The sequence below is a fragment of the Artemia franciscana genome, chromosome 1, assembly GCF_032884065.1.
Source record: "Artemia franciscana chromosome 1, ASM3288406v1, whole genome shotgun sequence".
NCBI classification, from domain to species: domain Eukaryota; kingdom Metazoa; phylum Arthropoda; class Branchiopoda; order Anostraca; family Artemiidae; genus Artemia; species Artemia franciscana.
The window spans coordinates 61,059,177-61,083,620 of NC_088863.1; the positions used below are offsets into that span (position 1 = coordinate 61,059,177).

General features: G+C 33.4%; 2 protein-coding genes across 6 annotated transcripts in view; both read right to left on the reverse strand.

Annotated features, from left to right (window-relative positions):
* Window positions 1-13,666, reverse strand: part of LOC136032307 (threonine aspartase 1-like) — a 185,020-nt gene extending 171,354 nt beyond the window's left edge. For 2 of the 3 annotated variants that reach the window (XM_065712606.1, XM_065712596.1), the window contains exons 1-4: window positions 13,590-13,666; window positions 8,400-8,467; window positions 5,864-6,027; window positions 1,263-1,388 (exon numbers count right to left, since the gene is read on the reverse strand). In XM_065712606.1, coding sequence (XP_065568678.1) covers window positions 1,263-1,388; window positions 5,864-6,027; window positions 8,400-8,467; window positions 13,590-13,617 — 386 coding nt within the window. In that variant the 5' untranslated portion in view covers window positions 13,618-13,666. Of the gene's footprint in view, window positions 1-1,262; window positions 1,389-5,863; window positions 6,028-8,399; window positions 8,468-13,480; window positions 13,520-13,589 lie in introns of those variants that run through there. The other variant, XM_065712614.1, reaches the window with a different exon arrangement.
* A 4,386-nt stretch (window positions 13,667-18,052) lies between these two features.
* Window positions 18,053-24,444, reverse strand: part of LOC136032286 (solute carrier family 53 member 1-like) — an 86,133-nt gene continuing 79,741 nt past the window's right edge. For all 3 annotated transcript variants that reach the window (XM_065712565.1, XM_065712558.1, XM_065712575.1), the window contains exons 11-12: window positions 21,463-21,596; window positions 18,053-18,541 (exon numbers count right to left, since the gene is read on the reverse strand). In XM_065712565.1, coding sequence (XP_065568637.1) covers window positions 18,229-18,541; window positions 21,463-21,596 — 447 coding nt within the window. In that variant the 3' untranslated portion in view covers window positions 18,053-18,228. The remainder of the gene's footprint in view (window positions 18,542-21,462; window positions 21,597-24,444) is intronic.

A 24,444-nucleotide genomic window follows, 5' to 3' on the forward strand; every position in this document is an offset into this window, starting at 1 on the left:
AGTTTCCTATTCGTACCTTTGTATTCGACCAACATGGGAGAGGGGGGGGGAGGTGAAGAAAGATCCAATATTTGTTGGCAATATGCCTTTTCTCAGGGCAATGTAATAGTAATAATAAAAAAACTTGTAAATGTCTTTCAGGATAAGGATCGGATTCAACCTATGTAGGTGATGGAATGAATGCACTTCTAAATTCTTGCTATTAGGACATCCGGAAGAACAGGGTGTCAGAATTGAAGCAGCTCTAATCAGAATGGGGGAAGGTTTCTATTTTGTGTTTTCTGGGGGAAGGGGTTTTTGTCATTAGGATGGTTAAAAGAGCGGATTACCAGATATATAGCAAACTTGATCAGAAGTAAGACCAAATTTCTTAGTTGGACCTTCTGTTTACTCCTAGTTTCAAATCCATTCTGACCTCAGTGGGAAGGGGGGGGGGGCAAAATCCTGGTTATCAAGAAATCCACCAGGGCAAAGTATCCAATCTCAACCAAACTAGATGGGAAGAAACAGTAAGTTTCCTATTCGTACCTTTGTATTCGACCAACATGGGAGAGGGGGGGGAGGTGAAGAAAGATCCGATATTTGTTGGCAATATGCCTTTTCTCAGGGCAATGTAATAGTAATAATAAAAAAACTTGTAAATGTCTTTCAGGATAAGGATCGGATTCAACCTATGTAGGTGATGGAATGAAGGCACTTCTAAATTCTTGCTATTAGGACATCCGGAAGAACAGGGTGTCAGAATTGAAGCAGCTCTAATCAGAATGGGGGAAGGTTTCTATTTTGTGTTTTCTGGGGGAAGGGGTCTGCTCCATTTTGAACTCTGTGGGGAGAGGGGTTCATAAATTTCCAAATATCAGCTTTGTAGGTATAGAAAGGAGGGTGGGGATATTTTACTGCTACGATTCATGTACTGAGGAAACTAATCAGAAGAGTGAATCGGATCTCAACCAAGGATAGTTAGAAGTAATGTTTATGACCTTTAGCTCTCATGAGCTAAATTCGATCCCTGCCAGACATTAACGTCCAGCCTCTTGCACATTTAGAAGGCTTAAATCCTAACAAATTAACCTTGTCACTAGTAAGACTCTAAAGCACAACCCTTCTGTCACAGTTGATACAACACCTCATAGCGTCTTGGCACTGGAGGTCTAGCAAAGTCCGCCCTAAACTGACATTCTATACAACAATGACAAACATTTTTTTTTATATCCAAAAAGGTAACCTGTATGTTCGCCAATACATGAAACCTGTAAAAATACCTTGGTGGAACGATTCCAAATTTAGTGCACTTTTCTGTTCCTAGTTCTTGTTCTTGGTGCAAAAGCAGGCGATGGGCAGCAGCAACTGGGTTCTGAACTCCTTCCAGTGCACCAACGCTGGCAAACCTAAAAAGAGCAAATTATGGAATCTGAGCAGAAAAGTTTAACAGAAAGAGGTGTGCAGATATTTATACTAGAATCAAAAAAAAAGAATAAAGTTACAGTTGTTTGAACAAAGACCTCAAATATCACCGTAAACTTACGCTGAGTGACCAAGGAACTTAAAAGGCAAATATCGACAAGTTAAACCCTAAAGTGTTAAAAATTATATTTGCTTCATTAAGGACTATTGTAAACATTTGTCACTCGATTACTGGCAGAAAAAGAACGAAAAGCTACACTCTTTCAAGAACTGTTGATAAAGCGCTTGTCCCATGTTTTAGTTTTTACAGAACTTGTATTTAAGTATTTCTCACATGGATTATAATTATTTTGAATATAAACTCAAAGAATTTATTCGCGACCACTATATAATAGAAAACTTAAGAGGCGGGGGGGGGGGTGTAGGATTATTTATACAGCCTGAAAACTTCAATTATTTTTTGCTAGATAATACTTTTCAAGATCTACCACTGGCATGTATCCTCTAAGCATATACACCCCAGTTACTGACTCTTAATAAAGTTTGTCCCAACCCCTTCCCCAAAAAAATTCTAAGTTTGTTTTGGTTGTCTAAATACGTATTCCCTATAAGGGTAAATATTTGCAATTCTCCCCCCCCCCCAAAAAAAAAAATCTACTCCTTTATAATCCCTGGCAAACGCCACGACAAAGACTGTCTGGCCATAAAATGCTGGAACTGGAAACATTGGAAGTGTTCCAGTGTTTTAAGATGGTTCAGGATCTCCCCTCTTTCAGAAGCTCCTTCCTCCGTCCCTGTCCCCTGGAGGATAGGGATCCACTTTCACAGCCCCACTTTGACTCTCTGGGTGGATATTTCAGAAGCTTGCCTGACCAAAATGTTGACTGTAAATAGCGATGCACAGTGACGAAATATGATAAATCTCGAGCAGTGAATAATTCTTTCAGGTTTTGTTTGTTTTGGTGGGCTTTTTTTGGGCTAAATAACATTTTCCCATCTGTTATCTTTATTATGGGGTTGCCTCTACAAACGTTATAATACTGGCAACCGTGGATATTCCATTTGTCAGAGGTAACAGGCCTGAGATTGGTCGTAGAGGACGTCAACTCACAAATTTAGGAGTACATTGTCAAGTGCTCAAAACCATTCAGAGACCAATATGAGCCCGCGCTTGCACACACGCTCCATCCAAGTTGGAGTCCTGGTGACTTTGAACTCTCCGGTTGTACGCGGGCTTAAGTACTTGAAGAAGGAGTTATTAGTCCTTGAATTATACTGATGGGACTCATTGCTTTTGTTGAGATAATAACACTCACAACGATTTAAATAATATTGAAACTGACACATTGAACGTTACGGCAATAAAAGATAACTATCGGGTTGATTTTTTTTGGCAGACGAAATTCGGACTTTTTGAGCTGAATTTGTTAAGAGTTTCAGAAATTCATCTTCCAGGGTCAGGAGACACAAAATTAGATAATACAGAATTTAATTATCCAGACAGAAAAGATGGAGTATATAGACAGGGAATATGTCTCATGATGAATAAGAAATCTTCTAAGCCCTACTTAGGTTGGGAGGGTGAAAATAGTAGAACTATGGTTGAACACTATATGACCAAAAAGTGCACTGTATCAGTTATACCTGTGTACAACCGACTGATTGGATTAGCAGTGACACACGAATTTTACATAACTGAACGAACAAATAGGCAAAATACCATGTAGAAATACGTCATTTTGATTAGCGGATTTCAATACCAAGGTTGGTGCAAACTGTGACAGATGGTTTCCTAGGTTAGACTAAGGGAAGGAAAACAGCAATAGTAACATATTGCTATAGTTTTTGGACACAGTAATCTAGTCTCCACTTATATAGATCTTAATTTATCTCCATTTATAATGACAGAGAAGGCCATGGAAGAATATGGTATCTAATGAGGAGGTGACTCTCCTAGACTTAGATTACAAAGGGGATTTGAGTGTTCTCAATAAAAAGTACCAAAAAAGGCACTTTTGAGATTTCAGAGGTTTCAAAAATTAATCATGGTTACAGCAGTAGCAACCTAGTAAGATGTCAGGAAGACCCAGTCGCTTTGACTACGAATAAATGAGGATGAAAGGGTGATAATAGGTAGCGAAAAAAAATATCAGTTGAATTGCTTCACTCACCTCAGTAGCATTGTTAGTATTAGTAAAGGTGGTACCTGCAGTGAAAATGTGAAAAGCACAATGGCATGGCGCAGAGCCTTTTAGGGCAGAGGAACAATGAGGAAATAAGTAATTGAATTCACATTAGAAACTTGGTCATCATAATAACAGAGGCCATTACAATGACCTCTGTCATTAGCTCATGTCATAGCTGCAAAACTATGGCATTTCGAAGATGAAGGAAGACATGCTGGATGTTTTTCAATGGAATTGAATAAGGATAAGTTTAAGTATCCGTTTGACTAGCCATATACCAACAGTAAACTGTGCCGAAAATTCCGTTAGATCACTTTCTCTAAATATACAATGAAAGAAAGTAAGATTACTAGGCTACAGGGATAATAGATTGCCAGAAATCCTGTTTCTTGGCCGTCCATCTAGGGGAAAACCAAAACCAGGTATTCCATGAATGGGGAGGGAGGAATTCATAGAAAATTATCCAAAAGAAAACGGAATTTCATGGGAGCGAGCAAAGAGGAAACCTTGTAAAAAAAAAATTAGAGTGAAGGAGAAACATGTTTAGCAATGTTGACCCAAGAAAGGTTGGTGCTTTAAAAACCACAAATTAAGCAGACACCCAGCCCTTATATCTGCATTGTCCTTCACTCATCTCCAAGAGGTTCGGGTACCCACAACCTTCACTGTAAAAGTGACTGATATGCTACAACAAAAACTTAAACAAAACATTAAGGAAATACCTAGGATGCGAATACTTATAAAAAGATTTGATAATCATTCAAAACAATTTGACGAGATATGAAAAACAAAACTCCTATTGGAATTATACAGTACAATACAATTATTAAATGGAACTGGATAATAAAAAAAAATTATACGACACATACAGAGTTGGACAATTTTAATGCTTAAAGAGAAAAACTGCAAAAGACTTTTTTGTTTTAAACATGATAACCAAAGTTGCTGAAACCCGGGTATACCCTTATATGATTGGGTAATAATAAGGACGAACTGCTATAGAAAAAAAAACGATTAGAAATAGTTTACAGCCACAAAATAAGTTTAAAGCAAAATTGAAAATAGAAAGTATTATAAATAATAAAAATAAGTTGTTTCAGAGAATTTATAGTACCAGTTTATGCTTTACCAAGGGAGCTTCAAACCAGAAAGAGGCCCAATCTAACTATACAAATCAATACAAGATAGGTATACACCAAGAAATAAATGACATGACAATGATTAGATTTTTTTCAGAATGAGAAGAAAAAATTAACACCAATAACCTAGTTGGGTAATCCATTTTTAATTTCTATTGATCCTTACACAAAAGCAAACCAAGTCCTACACTAGAAGTGGTGCCGTTGTCTATAGTAAACACTTCCAGCCCCCCCCCCCTTTTTCTTTGATTGTTAACCACTACGTCACAAAAAAACTCAACATTATGATTTCAAATAGGAAAATTTACAAGTGCCTGCAGGGGATCATGAAGATCTACAAGCTAGTCCATATAATGGTCAAATGGAAGATCAAGTATTGCTTTAGAACTCTTAATTTGTTTTGACTTTATTAAGACAAACATATTTTACCACTAGCTATCTATCTTTGGTTTGGGTATTTATATTCACTAATAAATATGAAACATGTTATTTTCCTTACACTATGTAATAAGTTTTTAACTTCACTTGCAATCTAGATGCTAGCATTAACTAAAGCCTTAAGATTAGCACATCTTATGTATTGCATACAGACCCTGGGGCTGCGAGCACATCTAACTGGAAACTCTTGGGTAGTGACATACTTTATGTTTCTTTATCAGTATTCACAGCACCAATAATAGTGCTTATATGACATAACAATTATCTTATTCACCATTAAAAAGTGTAGGAAGTCTTAGTAATCGCCAATTAAAGCCCTTTCCTTTTGCTAAATCTGTCACTATGACTTCCTTTATGGTACTTGAGAGAAAAGTTCAATAAAACTTTAAAAATAACTACTTAAAATAACTCTAAACTCTAGGCTGAGATATTTGATTATTAGAATCTAATGTTGTAGCAAAAACAACCTGGAGCTGGTGTGAAGGCTCGAGTTTTTTGCAGGCAAAAATGACTACGTCCCTCCTGTAGGAATAGCTGCAAGAAGTATATTGTAGCAATAATTTATACGTTAACCAGGTAAATTTTTACATAAAACCCTTCTAAAATCATCCCAAGAAATATTATCTCATGTCCTCAAGGGTTGGGTGTACCAGCTTGGGTATTTTCTTCCTGGAGCCTTAAGAATTAGGAACATACTTATAATCAATTGTCCTGCAGATTGAAGCATCACATTCCACACGCTGAGCTGAGTTTAAAGCAGATCCATAGCCAGCATTAGTAAGTGGGCTATCTTCTAGATGTGCGATGGCTTTCACAACAGCAGTATCAGCTGACCCTCCAAGTTTCAAATGTGCACTTGCCTGTAAAACTAAGGTATGGTTCAACTGCAGCTTATACAAAAGTAATATACACAGTATAGACTAGGGAGGGGATTACAGGGGTCTTGGACCCCATACAGATTTTTCAGCACACTATCTAAAAAAAAATTTGGAGAAAGGATTACAATCTTGATAAAAAGCTTACCAATGAATTCAATATATCTGAGGGATCCGGTACAGATTTTTCAGCACACTATCTGAGAAAAGGGGGGGGGGAACTAGCAAGACTGCTCACTCTTCACTTATAGTTCATTGCCAAGAATGGTTTGACTGACTTTCATATTACAATTACACAGCAGAAACAGTATTAACTTTCTTTTTCTTTATATCAATATTTTTGATATCAATATTTATTTAATATTATATCAATATTTTTTATTTATATCAATATAAAAACATGTCTAATCATTCTGCTGATTTTTTGGTGTAAAAGGAATTTCATAACATCTTTATACACTAATGAGCAAATCTGTAATTATCAATATTTTGTTGGTTAATCTTTCTTAGCTAATTACTCCATGGTAGTGATTCTTGTTGGCAGTATGCACTGAAACCATCTAGAAAAAGGTGGGGCTCCCCAAGATAGAATCAATGGTCGACTCTTTTCTTTGCATATATTAGTGATCTGGAGAAGAACCCTCTGTGCTAATATTCCAGCAACATAGCAGCTCATATCCCCACGTCTCTTTCCTATTTAGTGGCTGCAATGCAGGGATATTTAAGGTTTAGTAAAGACTTTTGAATTTACTTAAAAATATAGATGCAAAAAAGGTAATTTTCAAAATCTAGGAAATCTATTGGCATCCCCTTTCTCTTTCCTTTCAAGCCTTTTTCTCTGAAAATTTAGAAATGGTCTGGAGCACAGCTGACCAGCTATAATGTGGTAAAAACAAAAGAGTTACTCATATTCTGATATAGGTTGTGTGTCATCATCCTAACTTCCTTTTTAAACATGAAAAAGCAAAGAAAACTCATGGATTTCTTATCAGGAGGATTAATTTCTAGGCCAATATTGCTTAAATTGTCACCCAAATTTGACTTGATCCTTCCGTGGAGAAACCTCAGAGCAATAGTTTCCTCAATAACTTAAGTCACTCTAACTTGACAAACTTTTTATATATTTCTAGAAAGAACTATTGTCAACTATGGCTACCTTCTGTGCAATAATACTCTCAAAATTAACTAAGCAACACCAGAGAGGATCTACAATTTCAGCATTTACTTCCATATAAGGAGATTCTTCTTCTTTGTCACTATTTCTCAAGGCAACAAGACGAAAATATATGCATATATCTCAGTTGATTACCTGAATAGAAAAACACCTAGTCAAGAATAGGCACAGTTCAAACTCAATGACAGGTAAGCAAATACAACAGAGAAGAATCCCTCAGATATAACATTGCCATGTAGCATAAAAGGTCAAATACCTTAGACTGATCATAATTTCTTTTTTTTTGATAGAACTAAATATATGTTCCTAGGCGGAAATATAAGGTAAAACCCAAATCAATTGTGTTTGTAACAGGCCAATTGTGATGTATTTGAAGGTAGTTTAAGCTGGACTAAACTAACTTTGGAGGCAGTTTTCTACAAATAATAATTTGAAAATACGTCTTTCTTAGCATATTGACATGCTTAGTTTACAATTTGCAAGAAAATGATGGTCAAAATATGATAGATGATAACAAAACAAACTTGCAGAACCTTATTGCTATAATCTAAAATTAGTTTTGTTTTTATTTTTATAAGTAATACTTCTTTAATAAGAATTACAGAAGGCATGGTTAAAGAACAAGACCAATACCCTCAATTTATGTTCCCCTTATAATTGTTTGTATCTTTTTCCATGACTATACTCATTTTTTTTGGGAGGGAGATGACTGTCCCAGAGGAATTCCTCCCCCTTTGTTCAAACCCTTATCACAAACTAGGATTTTCTTGATTTTCCCTTTTTTTCTGAACTATTTTCTTTCTCTTTCTTTCAACCAGAACTAAGTAGCTTAAGAGGAAATGTTAAGAGAAAACAACCAAACAATGACAGTAGGTAAAAATAGAAGGTAGACAATCCAAAAGCATGTTTATCAATGATAAGAGCTTTCTCTCTCTTTCCAACAAAATTTGATTGAAAACGAGAACTAATTTTGAAAGAGTAAAAAAAGATATATATATATATATATATATATATATATATATATATATATATATATATATATATATATATATATATATATATACATATATATATATATATATATATATATATATATATATATATATATATATATATATATATATATATATATATATATATATATATATATATATATATATAATTATAAAAATAGAACTAATACCCCTAAACAAGCTTTCTCCATTAGCTTAAGATACTTTGCTTCCTTACTTGCTGAGTGGTTCCCAGCACCTGAAAAATAAACACAATTACTAATTAATATTTAGTTACTAGTAATATTATTTCATTAATTTTCAATTAATAAATAAACAAATATTACACATACATTAAATCAGGGTGTACACTTAGAAAGACAAAACCCATATCTCAAATTCACTCAAACCAAAATATTTCCATTTAAAAGAAAGTAAAAGGTCAAAAGTATTCCACTAATTATGCTTGTTTTCAATATACTACTTCAATTTATAAAAACCAAGTTCTTTCAAATAAAGGTGAAGGGATGACTGCCCCAGCCACCTTAATATAGAGCTGGCTGCCCTTTTCTTAATTTATGGTAACTATGCCATAGTGCTTAAAAAACTACCTACTCTAATTAAGCAGCCCTTGTGTTTTAGCAGCCATTCTTAAAGGATCTAGACAAAAAATCAAACTTTAGTCTAATGAGCATGAGGCCAAGAAGGGGGCAGCTCCTAATGTGCTGTAAGCATTCTGTTAGTTATAAGTTTTAATATGACTATTTACTTAACTTTTGCATTTGATTTCTGTTTGTGTTTAAAACATGCCCTGGGTTACCCTAAATTTTAGAAGGGCAACAGTCCCTTGAAAGACTACTTTTTGAATTAAAATTTAAGTTTTGCACAGCCTTAGTTTGAGAAAAACAGCCAATTCAGCGTATTTGTGTTTTGAAATAACATATAGTTATCAAAAATGAACAAACATCTCTGGAGCTTTTGCTCCTTAGGCCTCATACCAAATTCTTTATTCTATATTCATATTACTAAAAAAAAAAATTTACTAAAAGAAGTTTTTCAAAGAAAAATAAAAGAGATGCATTTAGACTACCAAAGGATGATTAGAAATAAAGTCAAACAATTTTCCAATTTAAAACTACCATAAATCACCACCAACAGATAAATGAAACCCAAAACAAACAGAAACTACAATAAATAAGTGAATCAAACTCAGGACAAAAATATAAGCAAGGTATTTTACTGAAAATAATCCTTATTTAAAAATTTTTGTTTCCATTTCTTGCAACATTGAAAAGAAAAATTACCTGTAATCATGTAAGATTACAGAAAAAAAATGGATTGACAGTTTAGTATTTATACTGATATCCATTTCTGAAAGTCTTAACAATAATCTACTGAGTAAAATTATAGTTTTGTTACTTCTTACTATCTTGGAAATTGGTTATGTTAGGAAAATGACTTTCAGTAAATAGCCCATGGCCAAAAAACTACTTTGGGAAGGTATTTTCAAGCTACTTTGTTAACCTTCCTCTGACTTCTAAGTCTTGATAATTTGCCTACTTGATAGGCATTGGAATTTTGACAAAACAACATTATGCCTTAATTTTCAGATTTCATTTTCTTATTATCTGGGTTTAGTTTTGAAAATGTAATTAATCTTATTTTATTACAGTTTTAAGCCACATAAATAGAGTTTTCTAGATTTAAGAAAAGTATTTGCATATCTTTCAAACCTTACATATTGGGATTGAGCAAAGTTGTGAAGCTGAAAATACTTTTGATGCATTTCATTTAAGAAGAAAATCTATTTTGCATGGTTTCACTTTTTTAAGACAAAGATTTTTGAAGGCAATCAAAGATCATTACCCTCTAGAGAGAGGAGGAATAGAGGTAGGTACTTCAAAATAACTTTCCAGGACATACTTTAGTCTATAGATCCATCCCTGAAAATTTCCTTTTCAGAATCTAACTCATTTCCTAGATAGTAAAAAGTAGCTAAACTAGGATTTTACCAAATTAAATTCTGGTCTTAGTGTTCAGGAAAAAATTATAATGGACTATTCAGGTAGCTAAAAAATAAATTTATATCTATAGTCAGAATTATACCCAGAATCCAAATTTAATGTGCATTTGTATAAGAAACAGGCTTTACTCCCACCCCTGTATATATATATATATATATATATATATATATATATATATATATATATATATATATATATACTAGCTGTTGCAGTGGCGCCTCGCGCCACCCCAACACCTAGTTTGTGGGGGCGCTTTGTGCCCCTCCATGCGCGTAAGTCGTTACGCGCCATATTAGTTACGCGCCATTGTAGTTGTGTCCCTGTGAATATGGAAAGATATATATATATATATATATATATATATGTTTTTAACTATGTAAAACTTGTGAATATATAACATTCTTCGATGTCCCATTGTCTATGCATATAAATAGATTGTCAGGTTTACTGACTCTTGAACATGCAACATAAAATTGTCCATGGGAAAAATAATCTGTATTCAGATCTATACCTGATTATTCTAATGATTGCCCTTGAGCTTTGTTGACGGTGATTGCTAATCAAACGTTCCCTGTGTCCCCGTCGTCATTTATATATCCCCCTGTGCCCCCAGCACCCCCCTTGTAGTTGTGTCCCTGTGTCCCAGTCGTCGTTTATATTCCCAGTATCCCAGTTGTCATTTGTGCCCCAGTCTGTAATTTCTCTTTGAGCATCCCAGTTGTCATTTATATTCCCTGTGTCCCAGTTGTCATTTGTGTCCTGGTCTGTAATTTATCTTTGAGTGTCCTGGTCGTCATATATATCTCCTGGTCATTATTTGTGTCCCAGTGTCCCAGTCTGTAATTTCTCTTTGAGTGTCCTGGTTGTCATTTATATTCCCTGTGTCCTGGTTTTTAGTTTTCTTTTTCTCCTTTATTTTTCAGTTTTTTTCCTTTTTTTTCTTTTTCAGTTTTTATAGTTTTTTTTATTAGTTTTTAGTTTTTTTTCTTTTTATTTTTTTTGTAGTTTTTAACTTTTTTTTAGTTTTTTTTCTTTTTTAGTTTTTTATTTTTTTTTTTATTTTTTTTTAGTTTTTTAGCTTTTTTAGTTTTTTTAGTATTTTCTTTTTAGTTTTTTTTGTAGTTTTTACCTTTTTTACTTTTTTTTTCTTCTTTTGTATTAATGCTAAAGCCAAGGTTCAAACCTGGAACCTCTTGGACCTGGAACATAACACTTTACCAACTCAGCTACTTCAGCTTGAATACATTCGTTTTTGAATTGGTATATGATGAAATAATTAATGACATCACTCAACAGACAGACAGACAGACATAAAACACATACAACTTATTTTTATATATATATATATATATATATATATATATATATATATATATATATTGATTTAGGGTATATATTTGCACATTAGGGAGACAAGGGTCTTATAATTATAGTCAGAATTGCATCCCATCCTGAATCCAAATTTAATATTCATTTGCATCAGAAATGAACTTTACCTCTACCCCTAATGTGTAAATATATACCCTGAATTTGAATGTACCCTGAACTGGTATATGTAGGAGTGGGGGTAAAGTTCATTTCTGGCACCAATGCATGTTAATTGTGGATTCAGGATGGAATTCTGACTATAGATGTAAATTTATTTCTTAACTACCTGAATAGTCCATTGATATGAACATTACCCTAATGTTTTGGCTACTTAATGAGACAAAACATAATATTGACTTATATTTAAACCTATGCTGCTTTCTATATAAGAGTAGGCTAAATGGCAATATTTGGTCCAAAATAGGCTTTATGAAAAATGACTGACTGTTAAGGTCCAACACTGTAGACCAGTTTAAGCTTATGGTAAATGTTTATTTTCATCTCAAGCTGTCTAAACTGGAAACTATGGTGCACAGCAGCATAGTTTCCATATTATAGCCTAGTATTTAGAAATGCTGATTCTAGGAGTGCATCCATTTCTTGTTAACCCTCCTCCTCCATGGAGCTTGCTTACAGGGAACATTGGAACCTGGTAACAGGTAACAACTTGCTAACATGGAGCTTGCTTACAGGTAATATTACCTACAGAGTAAAGGGTATTAGTCCATGAGCCCTCTGGGCAGCAGGGCAAGGTCTGTATTCTGTATTTATTTAATAAGCCTTGATTGAGGTTTTTTTCTTAGTTTTATCACTCTTTGTTGAGTAAATATAGAATACAGACCTTGCCCTGTTGCCTGCAGGGCTTATGGACTAATACACTTCACTCTACAGGTACCTAGCCTACTTTATGCATTTTTAGTCTTGTTGGAGGGGGATTTTAGAAAGCTAAAAAATGGATACGCTTCTCTAATGATGACAAAGAAACAATATAGGCTACAATCATCAGAATCTTGCTATACTGCCTATGCAGTAATAGCCTATGTGCTTTAGACAATTTGTGACAAAACTAAACATTTACCAAGCTTATTCTAAAGACATTACTGGGATATAGTTAACACTCTGAAATCATTTCAGAAAGGGTAAAATTCTAGTTAATTGACTTCTTACTATCTCAGAAAGGGTTTAGATTAGGAAAACGAAACTTTCAGGGATGATTCTACAGACTAAAGTATGTCCCGGGAAGGTATTTTAAAGTAACTACCTCCACTCCTTCTCCCTCTAGAGGGCCTTGACCTTTGATGACCTTTGATGACCTTTAACAATATGTGTGTTATAAAAGTGAAACCTTGCAAAATTGATCTTCTGCATAATTGAAGTACAATAAAATTGTTTTCAGCTTCATAACTTTGCTCAACTCTATTTTATAAGGTTTTGAAGATATACAAATACATTTCCTAAATTTTGAAAAAAAAACATTGATGTGGCTCAAAATTCTACTCAAATAACAGGAATTGCATTTTCAGAACTAAAGGCAGAGAAAAAGCAACTAGTAACAGAAAATTAAGGTAAAATGTTGTTTTGTCAAAATTTCAATGGGTAATAGACCTGTCATATAGGCAAATTTCAGGGCCCTCAAGAGGGAGAAGGAGTGGAGGTTGGTACTTTAAAATACCTTCCCAGGACATACTTTAGCCTGTAGACCCATTCCTGAAAGTTTCATTTTCCAAACCTAAACCCTTTCCAAGATAGCAAGAAGTCAATTGACTAGAATTTTACCCCAGAAAGTTTAATTCATTAAAAACCAATTAATTTCCTAGACAATTAAAAACTCCTTGTAGGATATAGGCTAACTTAATCAAAAAGCCCCTCCTATAATGTACTTTTTAAGCTCTAGACCCATTAGTCCTGTGAATGTTATAACTTATGATAAAACACACGTCGAACTTTGATTGGGACTAATTAGTCTATTCGAATAATCGCAAAACGAACCAATATGAAGAGCAATAAACGAAGGCATGCTTTTTAATATTTGAACTAAAAGCGTTTGAAATTGTAGATGGCATTTCAATTTTTAACGATCCATTATTCGATAGGCCTTGGTTCACACTGGTATGAATTTTTTTTAAGCAAAACAGCTAGCATGTAGTGGATGCATCAAAATCGCAAAAATGGTTACACATAAGCGGTTTATTGTAGCTGTTGAAGTCCAAAAACTAACAAAAGATAAGTAAGCAACATACACAATAATAGAAATAGATAGGTTCCCTGAAAAGGATAGGCTGGATAAGACATTAGCGCTGTGAGAGGGTTTGAGGCCTTCATTCCGCCATAAGTTCCTTTATCCGCCCCTTTAACATCAAAACTAGTTTATACTGTTTGGCCAGTATTTCACAGAGGAATATTATTTAGATATTTTACAATCTGTGCTCTATTAAGATCTAGTTCTTTTTTTATAATCGTATTATACCACAAAGTAAAATCTATTGTGACAATCACTCGGTTATGGTAATTGACTGTTCATATACTGGCGACGGACTTAGGCTCTGATATGGATTTGATTTTTGTCTATTGAGCCAAAACTGCACTTACCACCGTAAGTGCAGTTATGTTTGTAATTATGCCGCAATCGCGTAATAATAGACGCCTGAAACATTATTATACCAATTTTTTCCCGAAATGCTTGATATACTCACCATGTGAAATTTCAGCAACTGGAGATGCGATCGTTGCAATATTAAGCTGTTAAATGAATGAACTTTCTCGTAAGATTGACTTTTTACCAAGCTAAATAAGCAACATCTCTGCCTACCCCTTTTCCACTTAGCCATTTTGCACCAATGACCGATCCAAGTCCTCTACCTATGCTGTTATGTTAAAAAAAAAAATCCCCATCCAATCTTTTATCTAGATTGTAATGGAAAGACTTTATTGCTAATATATGTCCTGAAGGTGTAAATAAAATTCCAGAGTTGAAACCTTCCTCAAAAGAATGAAAAATTTATATCCGATGCCTCATCAATTGCTGACCAGATGAAAAAGTCTTAACCTGCCCTTTAGTCTCTGTTAAATCCCTTAATTTCACTGGTGCAATAATAGACGGACCGACAGAAATGTACAAAAAAGATATAGAAAAAATTATTCCAAAATGCGTCAAAGCATATCCGTCTGGCAAGTCATGTCTCTATAAGACTAACTTTGAACAATGGTGCAAAATTTTGTGAAGGTGGGATTTCAGAAGTTAGCTGTCCAAGAATCCATATTTACACCGAGGCTGTGTCTCAAATGCCATAAGCAAAAGAATATAGCTGCTGATTACATGAATGCAGAACTCTGCTCTCACTGTGGTTAAACGGAATACTCTTCCACCAGGAATGATCCATGTGTTCTGAACATTCTCTCCATTACGTGCAAAGTGTCTGGTCACAGCTATTACAGCATCCAATGTACTGGTAACACAAAAACCAATAGCAGGGTAGCTAAGTATATAGATGGATGTTCGCTTTCTATTTCAGAACATTAATGTTGGTCTTATTAACAAAAGACATACTCTTGAGAATTTACTTCAGATTCATGATATTCTGTGTCTACAAGAGCATCTTCTGACTAGCCAAAGCCTTGGTTTACTGAAAATTAGTGTCATCTTACAACTTCTTAAATTCCAGCTAAGGGTAGTGTCTCTAGAAGCATAGCTTCTGGCGGTATTGCTACTTATGTAGTATCAAATTCTAATTCAGGTGAGTTATAGTTTTTAGTCTATGCGAGTAAGTGACTGTGCAGTAAGCAGTAATAAATGTGTATTTACAGGCAGATTACAAAGATGAATATTCGGAGAGAGATTTCGCATTGGCAGTCAATAAACTTAGTTCTTGTTATCGTGAAGCCTTTGATGTGAGAATCCCGTGTTTGATAGTAATTTAGGTTAGAATAGTTAAGTAGGATTAAGTTAAGTAGGATAGTAAAGGCCCATGGGGTTATTTCATAGTTGAAAAAAGTTTAAAAGAAAGACAAGTATGTGAATCAAAATCAGAATATGTGATGACAGTGACCAAGCATTGTTCTGAAGCGTGGGCAGTCCGAAAAACGGAGGAGGATTTGCTAGATGCTTACTAAAGATTGCCTAAGGTTTGTTTTGGATACCCGTCTGACTGAACGTATCTCAAACAGTAAGCTGTACGAAAAACAGGGTTCAATATTACTCTAGAGTGCTATAATGAGAGAAAGGCTGAAGTGGTTAGTACCCGTTCAGCGGATGAAGCATGACAGATTGCTAAAGATCGTCCTTGTCAGCCGACCGTTCAGGGCCGAATAAAAATTGTGTCATCCCCGAATAGGGAAAGAAGATGTAAGGAAAGATTTAAAGGTAACGAGAGCTTCTTAGGAGGGTGCAAAGACTAGGCTTCGGATAGACAAGGAGCTTGCATAGCAGTGTTGGACTCAGGCGGCTTAGTGCTGCAGTAAAGTGTTAGTAGTAGTAGTAGAATGGCTAAATCACATTCTAGGAGCCAAGAAAACTTCTTTAAAAGACTAGTCTGATATGAGCTTAGGAGAGCTGTGCCTAATTAATAAAATAGTTCTTATCTTGTATGTTCATTTTCTTGGAAATCTTCATCCTGAACATGAGAAATAAATTTTTCTTTGAATGTACCTCATGTTCTTCGTCATATTCTAATAGACAAATTCTGATAAATATCAATAGTTTCTCAATTATTTGCAATGTATGGCCCTGAAAATTTTGAAAACCTGAATCCTACCAAACTGGTCTGCCTGGTTACAAGGTTCATTGGCCATTATTTGAAACCTGGGTAATAGAATTTTGGAAAATAGCTACCTTTAAACATTATTAGGGATTGAGTGTGTCGAAACAGATTAGCATACCAAAGGCTAGATAAACAAGTGAAAGATAAAAAAAAAAATCGATGATTAACGACTAAATTCAAAAACATATTGTGGAAATCCAACATTTTCATATGTACATTAAATAGCTTACTTTGCCTTTTATTTGTGTCTTAGTTCATCAAATAATCCCAAAAAGTAGTTCGGCACCAGAAATTCCAAGTGTTCCCCTTCGCCGACAATGATCGCAGAGTACCAGCACGCCATAATGTTCACCTTTATAAGTTGCTAGATTGTTTTCGGTGATACACTACCAGTTTTTGGTGCAGCTTCGAACTAGTCAACCATCGCTCAGAAAGAAATAGTAAGACTCGCTAGTTAATACAAAAACATAAAGAATTCCTTTTAAATTCAATCAGACTAGATGACAGACTACGATAAATAACTGCAATCCGAAATTTTCTGATTATTTGGAAAGGGACTTCAACTATGTAAGACTCAAATATCATTTCAATATTCAATTGCAAGAAGTCTTGCTGTTCTTGTGGTTAATAAAAATTTTCTATTATGAGACATATATCACCTTTCTTTCGTCGACTCAATCTCTTTCGTCGGCAAATATGCAGAAATTGAAAAATTGGTTACAAGTTTATTTTTAATTTAGCTATCGTCCAACAAAGTTTCACAAAGCTTGGAATATCCGCATATGAAGCCGACAGAAAAGTCTCGATCAGATTCTTTGTAGTCCTCCAGCCTGATAGTTCCAAGACAATATCCTCACTCCGGCAAATTGTCTTTGTTCTAATTTATCCAGAAATACATAATATTTTTGGGACTATCAATACTATTAGTGGTACATTAATTATTAGCAACTAAAATTGTTCGAAGAACTGACTGAAACGAAAGAAAATGTTGCTCAAATTCTTTTAGCCATTTATGGTATATTCATTTACCCTCAGTTCACACTAATTCGTTTTTGCAGATCCAATAAAATTTCGTCCGTCTATTGTTGCAGGTATATGTGTCGTGATGGCTACGTTAAAGTGTTTCTACTGTGCCTTTGAAAATCCAATCCTATTGGTTACATGCCATCTTTTCAAACGATTTATAGCCCCTGTCTGGATAATGGGGGGAGGTGTGTCAACCCTGAAGGCATAGTTACCTATTTAAATGATAACGCTCTATGAAGTATTTGATTAGCTTTTTTTAAGGATTTTCCTGTGAGTAATGTAGAGAATTTATTTAACTGTAAATACGCCGTTCATGCATGAGCATTAGCTATTTCGGTTAATAGAATATCTTATCTCAAAGTGTCTCAACTGCGTAACCAGCTGGCTTCTATTTTCAGAGATTTGTTATTATAGCCTTCAAGCGGTTGAAGTCGGGAAAAACATTCTGGGTATTGAATTAGCAATACAAAATTATAATAAATGTTTTAGAAACATAATTGAACTGCTATTTATTCTTAATTTTCCTAAATCTTCCAAAGTATCCGAATTCACCCTGTCCAAGCACCTTCAGCAATTTCTTTGGACGTGTATCCTCTTTTCTAATTTTGGGTGTCTGCATCTAAGATCAGATAAAGTTAGAGAAAAAAGAAAAAGAAAATTTGACTAATCTTAAAATAATGACAAATTTACTGAACAGGATTTTCTTAAAGAAAACAGATAGAAACATAGCTAGCAGACCAATCATAAAAATCTATACTCGTTTTCACCGATTCAATTAAGACTATGAGTGCACTGGCATGACTAGCACTTGATGTTAAGCACATGACTAGCACTAAATCAATATGTTAAGCTTCTTCTTCATCATCATCATCAGGATCCACAGAAAAATTCACACGAACAACTTCATTTCTCTGTTTCTTTGCTCTTCCATACCTTTTCGGTTTCCTCTTGATTATTCCTTCTTCATCTTTTCTTTTCTTTCCGCTCTTCTTTGATTGATTATAGTAAACAGAAAAATCATCGTTGTCCATCATTTTGATTATTTCTTCTTGATCACTAATAGCTAAAGGTACTATAGATATATCTCTCACTGCTCTAAACTTACCACAGTTGTTCAAATGTTCATTTTCAAGACGGAAAAAATTCCAAACAAACCGCCTGAAATAAAAGGGAAAATTTTAAGGCATTGTTAATAATTAAACAATAATAATAAAACTGCATTAATAATAAATGATAAAATAATCTATGTTATCAATATTTAACGTATCTAAATATTAATTTTTGACATTGTACTTAAAGTGCTGCTCAAGTCCAAATGAAATTACATACATCTTATTTGTGATGGATTTCTGTGGAGTAGTGGAGGAGGCGCCTAGAATAAGAACCTAGCCCAGAGCAAATTGCAAGATTCAGAAGAAAATGCGATGACTGCGACGATTTTATAAGTAATTCTAAAATATTCAATCATTCTAAACAACTAAAATTTTATCACCTAGCAATTCTACGACAGAGATTTTGAGACGAAGATTAATTCGGTGGGCTAAACTTTAAAACAAATATGTCTTTTGGGATAACAGCCCATCCTGGATTAGAAAATATCTTTATTTACGTAATAGCAGTCAAATATGTTTATGGGCAAGAGTGCATGGAAATTTATTTTTTTTTTAAATCCTGCAAGCATCTCTGACTATAACCCCTTAACTCTTTGTCGTTGTTAAAATTAAATGAAAATAGAATAATTGTTTCTTCTAAATTTAAGATAAATGATACAGTGAGGAACCACAAAAGAAGACAGTTTTAATGCAGTTCTGTAACTGGCTCAGTTTCTAACACCACGCGCCCAGGTGAATATTATTCTACTTATTTTGGGTATATACCAAAACTTTTCAGCAGCCCTAAATTGCTGTAGCAAGACACAGATAGGGGCGGGGAGTGACTATTATCTTTATTTTGTAGTATCTCGCCAAACCGGCAGAAATCCAGAAGACATTCCGCATTCTTATACAATCAGAAATTATAAACACCCCCAAATAGTGTGAAAGCTACAAGTACTGTTGTATGAGTAAGAATTTCGACTTGACACATTATGCAGATGATTTGACTGTTCAATGAGATTCAATAAAAAAAAAAGTTTCCAAACTGACTACCAAAATTGATCAGCAAGCATACCCGTGCTTATTTTCAGATACCATTATTAAGAATTGTGTGGTTTTCAATAAAGTTCTTCTATAATTACGGACCAGTCTACGTGGAAGAAAAAGGGAGGTTTAAACCACAATAAATATTTGGCAAATATTTTCGCAAATATTGGCAAACATCAAATATTTCGAAAATCCAAAATTTCAGGAACAAAAATTAAAGAATCTGAACTTGGCATTCAAAATTGACTTTTCCCGAATTATGTCTTATAAATTTAGAAGCGATACGGATTTTATCCTTCAATTCTCAAGAGCGGTAGCTTATGAGCGGTATGTACTGCAGGAATACGAAATAAAATTGTACTGAAAAATTTACTTTCTCAACCTCGATAGTTTTATTTTAGAACCATGCACAATATAAAAAAGAATTTTATTTCTCTAGAAATTTTACAAACTTAATGGAAATTTTTCTACCCCGTTTAACGACTCTCTAAGCAAATATTTTGATTTTGCGATTCTTACAGCTTTGGAGCAACAGACCGTCGATCACGAGAAGAAGCAGAAGAAGAAAAATACATCTTCAAAGCAGAGGTGTTGCTCGACGACACAATTAGACGGGAGTCGGCTGAGAAGTTGAGTTTAATGGGAGTTAAACCGTTATGACTTGAATGATATTGAATTAAATAGGGGTTGAAATATGCAGAATATGAAATATAATTGCAAATTTTTGTTTTTTGGGTCTTGCTACTGATATTATATAACTGGATGAGTTCAAACCTGTAACCTTTATCACGTAGCGAGTGGATTTTACCTAAAAAAAAAAAAAAAAAAAAAAAAAAAAAAAAAAAAAAAAAAAAAAAAAAAAAAAAAAAAAAAAAAAAAAAAAAAAAAAAAAAAAAAAAAAAAAAAAAAAAAAAAAAAAAAAAAAGAGCCATTTTTCTAGTTTTAATTAAAACATTAAAAATCATTGCTCAGGCACCGTAAACATTTTTGCAGTTTACATATAACCTTACATATAACCATATAACTTACATATAACCTTGGCAATTCTGAACTGAATTTATTAATTTTTCAATTTTTTTCATGTATTAAAAAGACATTGCTGATACTTAAATGATGCTTTTCTAACAAAGATTTCATTTAAAGTTCAAACTTTTGGTTTTCTTTGGTCTATCCAAAGATTTTGATTATTACCGCAAGTCCGACTTCTAACAACGATTTCTGCTAAGTTTCAAACTTTTTGTTTTCTTTTTTAAGGTTTTTGATTTGTTGTAATCACTTGTCAAAACATATGGAAATATTTTTGCAATTACTAGTTTTTGGTCTTTAGGCAATTTAATGTAAACTTTTTCGCGCATGAAAATCTTCAATTTTTCCAAATAACAATACAATCACTCTTGTGGTTAGGGGGGGGGGAGAATGATAAAATTATATCAAAATTTTGTTTAATTTTTTAAGGTTTCTGAATTGTTGTAATCCCTTGTCAAAATATATGCAAATATTTTTGCAATTGACAGTTTTTTTTGCCCTTTAAGTAATTTAATGTAAACTTCTCTATAAACAGCACACGGCAGCCTTCTATACATGGATTCTCATTGTCTTCTAACCACCGACAATTTGCTGTCTTTTCATACTAGGTTTTTCAAAAATATTTGAGGATTAAAGCAAGTTCGATTTCTAACAACGATATCTACTAAGCTTCAAACTTTTGGTTTTCTTTTTTAAGGTTTTGGCATTGTTGTAATCCCTAGCTAAAATATATACAAGTATTTTCGCAATTACCAGCCGCCGGGCCCCGGCACTCGGTAAGCGGCAGGCTTTTATATACATATTTTTGCAATTACCAGCTTTTTTGCTCTTTACGGAATTTAATAAATTAATTACAAATATTAATATAAAGTTATATATAGATAAGTAAAGGGTACAAGTTATTTAAATTACCTAAAAACTTCCAAAGTACCGAACACAGTTGTAATGACTTCTTTTTGAACAAAATCTATCTCACTGAGGGATATAGAAATTGCCCAACAAAACCTTATGACAAAATCTTGGATGATGGCAGCATAATAGATCCACTAGAATAAAAGCAAAAATTAGAGGATTTCAAATGTTATTATTGACAAAACACTTCATTCGCAAATTTCTGGATTCAGAAAATGATAAATTGCATTTTTTTTATTTAGTTTTACTTAAAAGTCTGTCCTTATTTTAATTAGATTGACTTTTAAGTGTACCAATCAAGATTAAGACTTTTAGATACAAAGTAAGGCAATTTTGTCTGAATTTCATATCAGAAAACCGTTTTATTTATACCCTTTGATTGGCTTATTATTTAGAGGTATATTTGTGTATAATATTCTATCATTAAGAGCAGCGGCCACCCTATCAGACAAACAATTGTTAGAAGTTTTAAAGATGATTTTTTTTTTTGCCAGAGATATTCAAAATATACAGTTTCTATGCAAACATTAGTGACATCTAAATTTAATTACCCAAAGGTATACTTCCCTAGTGGAGAGCTGGTCATTAGCCCCAGAAGTCTTCAAACTAACTGCTGATAACAAACGATAAGTTATTGATACTGACAATTCAGTGAAGCAGCATATATATTACCTTATTTAGGCTTTATTATTTCGTTTAATGCATAATTTTAATAGATTGTTTTACATGTTTCAAATACATTTCAGTGTTTTCATTTAATTTAAGCTTTTTCTGCTTTGACCAAGATCTACCAACGTTCTAGAAAACAGCTTGTTTTGTAGTTTTCTCAAAACCCGCTTTCTACTTAACCCCATAAGCAATATTTTACGAGCTTAAAAGAATAGCAAAATTTACATATGCGAAAACAATAGTAAACAGCAATTAAAACGATAGGTAAAGCTAAAGAAAAACCAGCAAGTTGAAAGAAAAATTATTAGAAAAAAACATGCAAAGATACATAAGATCACCTTAAAAACCTTATATGACAATTATTACAATAAAATAACAAAGACAATAAATTCCTATTACATTACAAATCCACAAAGTTTGGCCGAATAACGAGCCAGAATAAAACTGGACTAAAGGAGGGGAATTTTTAAGAGGATGTAGTAAGAAAATTCTATAGCTTTCATACTGACTTGAAATACCCGGTATCTGAGTACAGGTATGTTGCGTGTAGAATCCTGGGTAGTCTATAGCTAGCTTGAGTAGGACGATTTTGAGCATAACGAAGATTATTCAAAATTCCCATACTACAGCAGTCTCAAGTTTCAGAACAATACGGAGAATACGAATAAACTGAGTGGGTCATATAAAGTATGGTCACGAGATCGATAAGCAAAATGGCTATCAGTGCTCAATATAGAGCACTGACGAAGGAAGAGAAACTGTGCCAAACAGCGAATTTCAAATTTAGCTTTGACATCAGTCATTTAAGATGTCATAATTAAGAAAAACACAATATTTTAGAAAAACGTTGGAAATTTGTTCCAGTTGGATGAATTTTATCTCTTGGTAATACAACGATTTTCAACTTAAATAGGTTGTACACCCGCTAGGTCAACAATTTAACAATCCATTTAAACGAATTAGGAGTAATATACAGAGATTTATAAGCACCAATTAGTAATAAAACAATGAAGAGTCTGGATAGATTTTTGCTGAGGAATCTCGGACCAATGTTTTAAATAAGAAGCAAACCATGCTAAAGGCGTACTTGTCACACAACATGAAGACACTCACTTCCTTAGACGTTGAAGATTAACCAGATATCAAATGCTTTAGAAGATACAAAAGGCACACATGCCATTGTCAATACTGATAAGAAATGAACAAGAAACTACAGCGAAGTTTTCCTATATATACATATATATATATATATATATATATATATATATATATATATATATATATATATATATATATATATATATATATATATATATATATATATATATATATATATATATATATATATATATATATAAATAAAACAGTTCTAAGAATGGAAACGAGTTTATTGAACTTTAAACTAGTTTATTAAACTAGACTAAATTTTATTCTCGAATTAAGTTTATTTACTTAAAACTCAATTAAACTCGATAAACGTAAATTAACAACGCTAGTATTCATTGTTCGCTATTATCTGTCGATGGTAGTTCTAATTTTGTTTGATTTTGTGCAAATCACAGTAATTGGCGAATGACTCGCTTTATGGATGTTAGTATTTGGTTTTAATTCTTATGATTTTTATTGAATTTTATATATCTTTTAATTTTTTTTTCCATTGGTTTTGTTTTTTTTCACATTGACTTTCTGCGTGTGTTCTGTTGGTGTTTTCTTCGACATCTTCCTTGATCATATATTATTTTGTCCGCGCTAAAGAAGATAAGCGGTTGTCCTTTCAAAACATTCGTTTTGTTTGTTCTTTCAGTATTCTCGTTTGACCTCATTTTTGAGGTCAAACTCTTAAAAGTCTCATTTTTGAGACTTTTTATATTATATTTATTTTATATTTTATATTATCATTTTTGAGACTTCACTCTTTAAAAGTCTCATTTTTGATCGTTTTCATTTTTTATATTATGGCAAGCCAATGTGGTTGGAGAAATTATGTTCTATAGGTTTACATATATAATTGATTATAATAATGAAACCGTGATAAATTTGTAAATAACTTGCTTTTTCTCTCGCTATTCGCGACTAGCCGGTATTCACGAGCCTCTCTTATAAGCCGGCTTTGGTTTCTATTGGTTTTTCGCAATGATCCTTTTACGCTGTTAAGACAAGTCTTGGCCTTGACGCGAGCTTAGCTTTACACAATATTTTTCCCTTATTGGTGACTGGCAAACAGCTGCCAGACCGTTGTTCGATAGAAAATAAGAATGGGCTAAACTTGGAAAGCGAGTTCAGAGAACTGATCGAAAGGGATTCTGCTTAGTG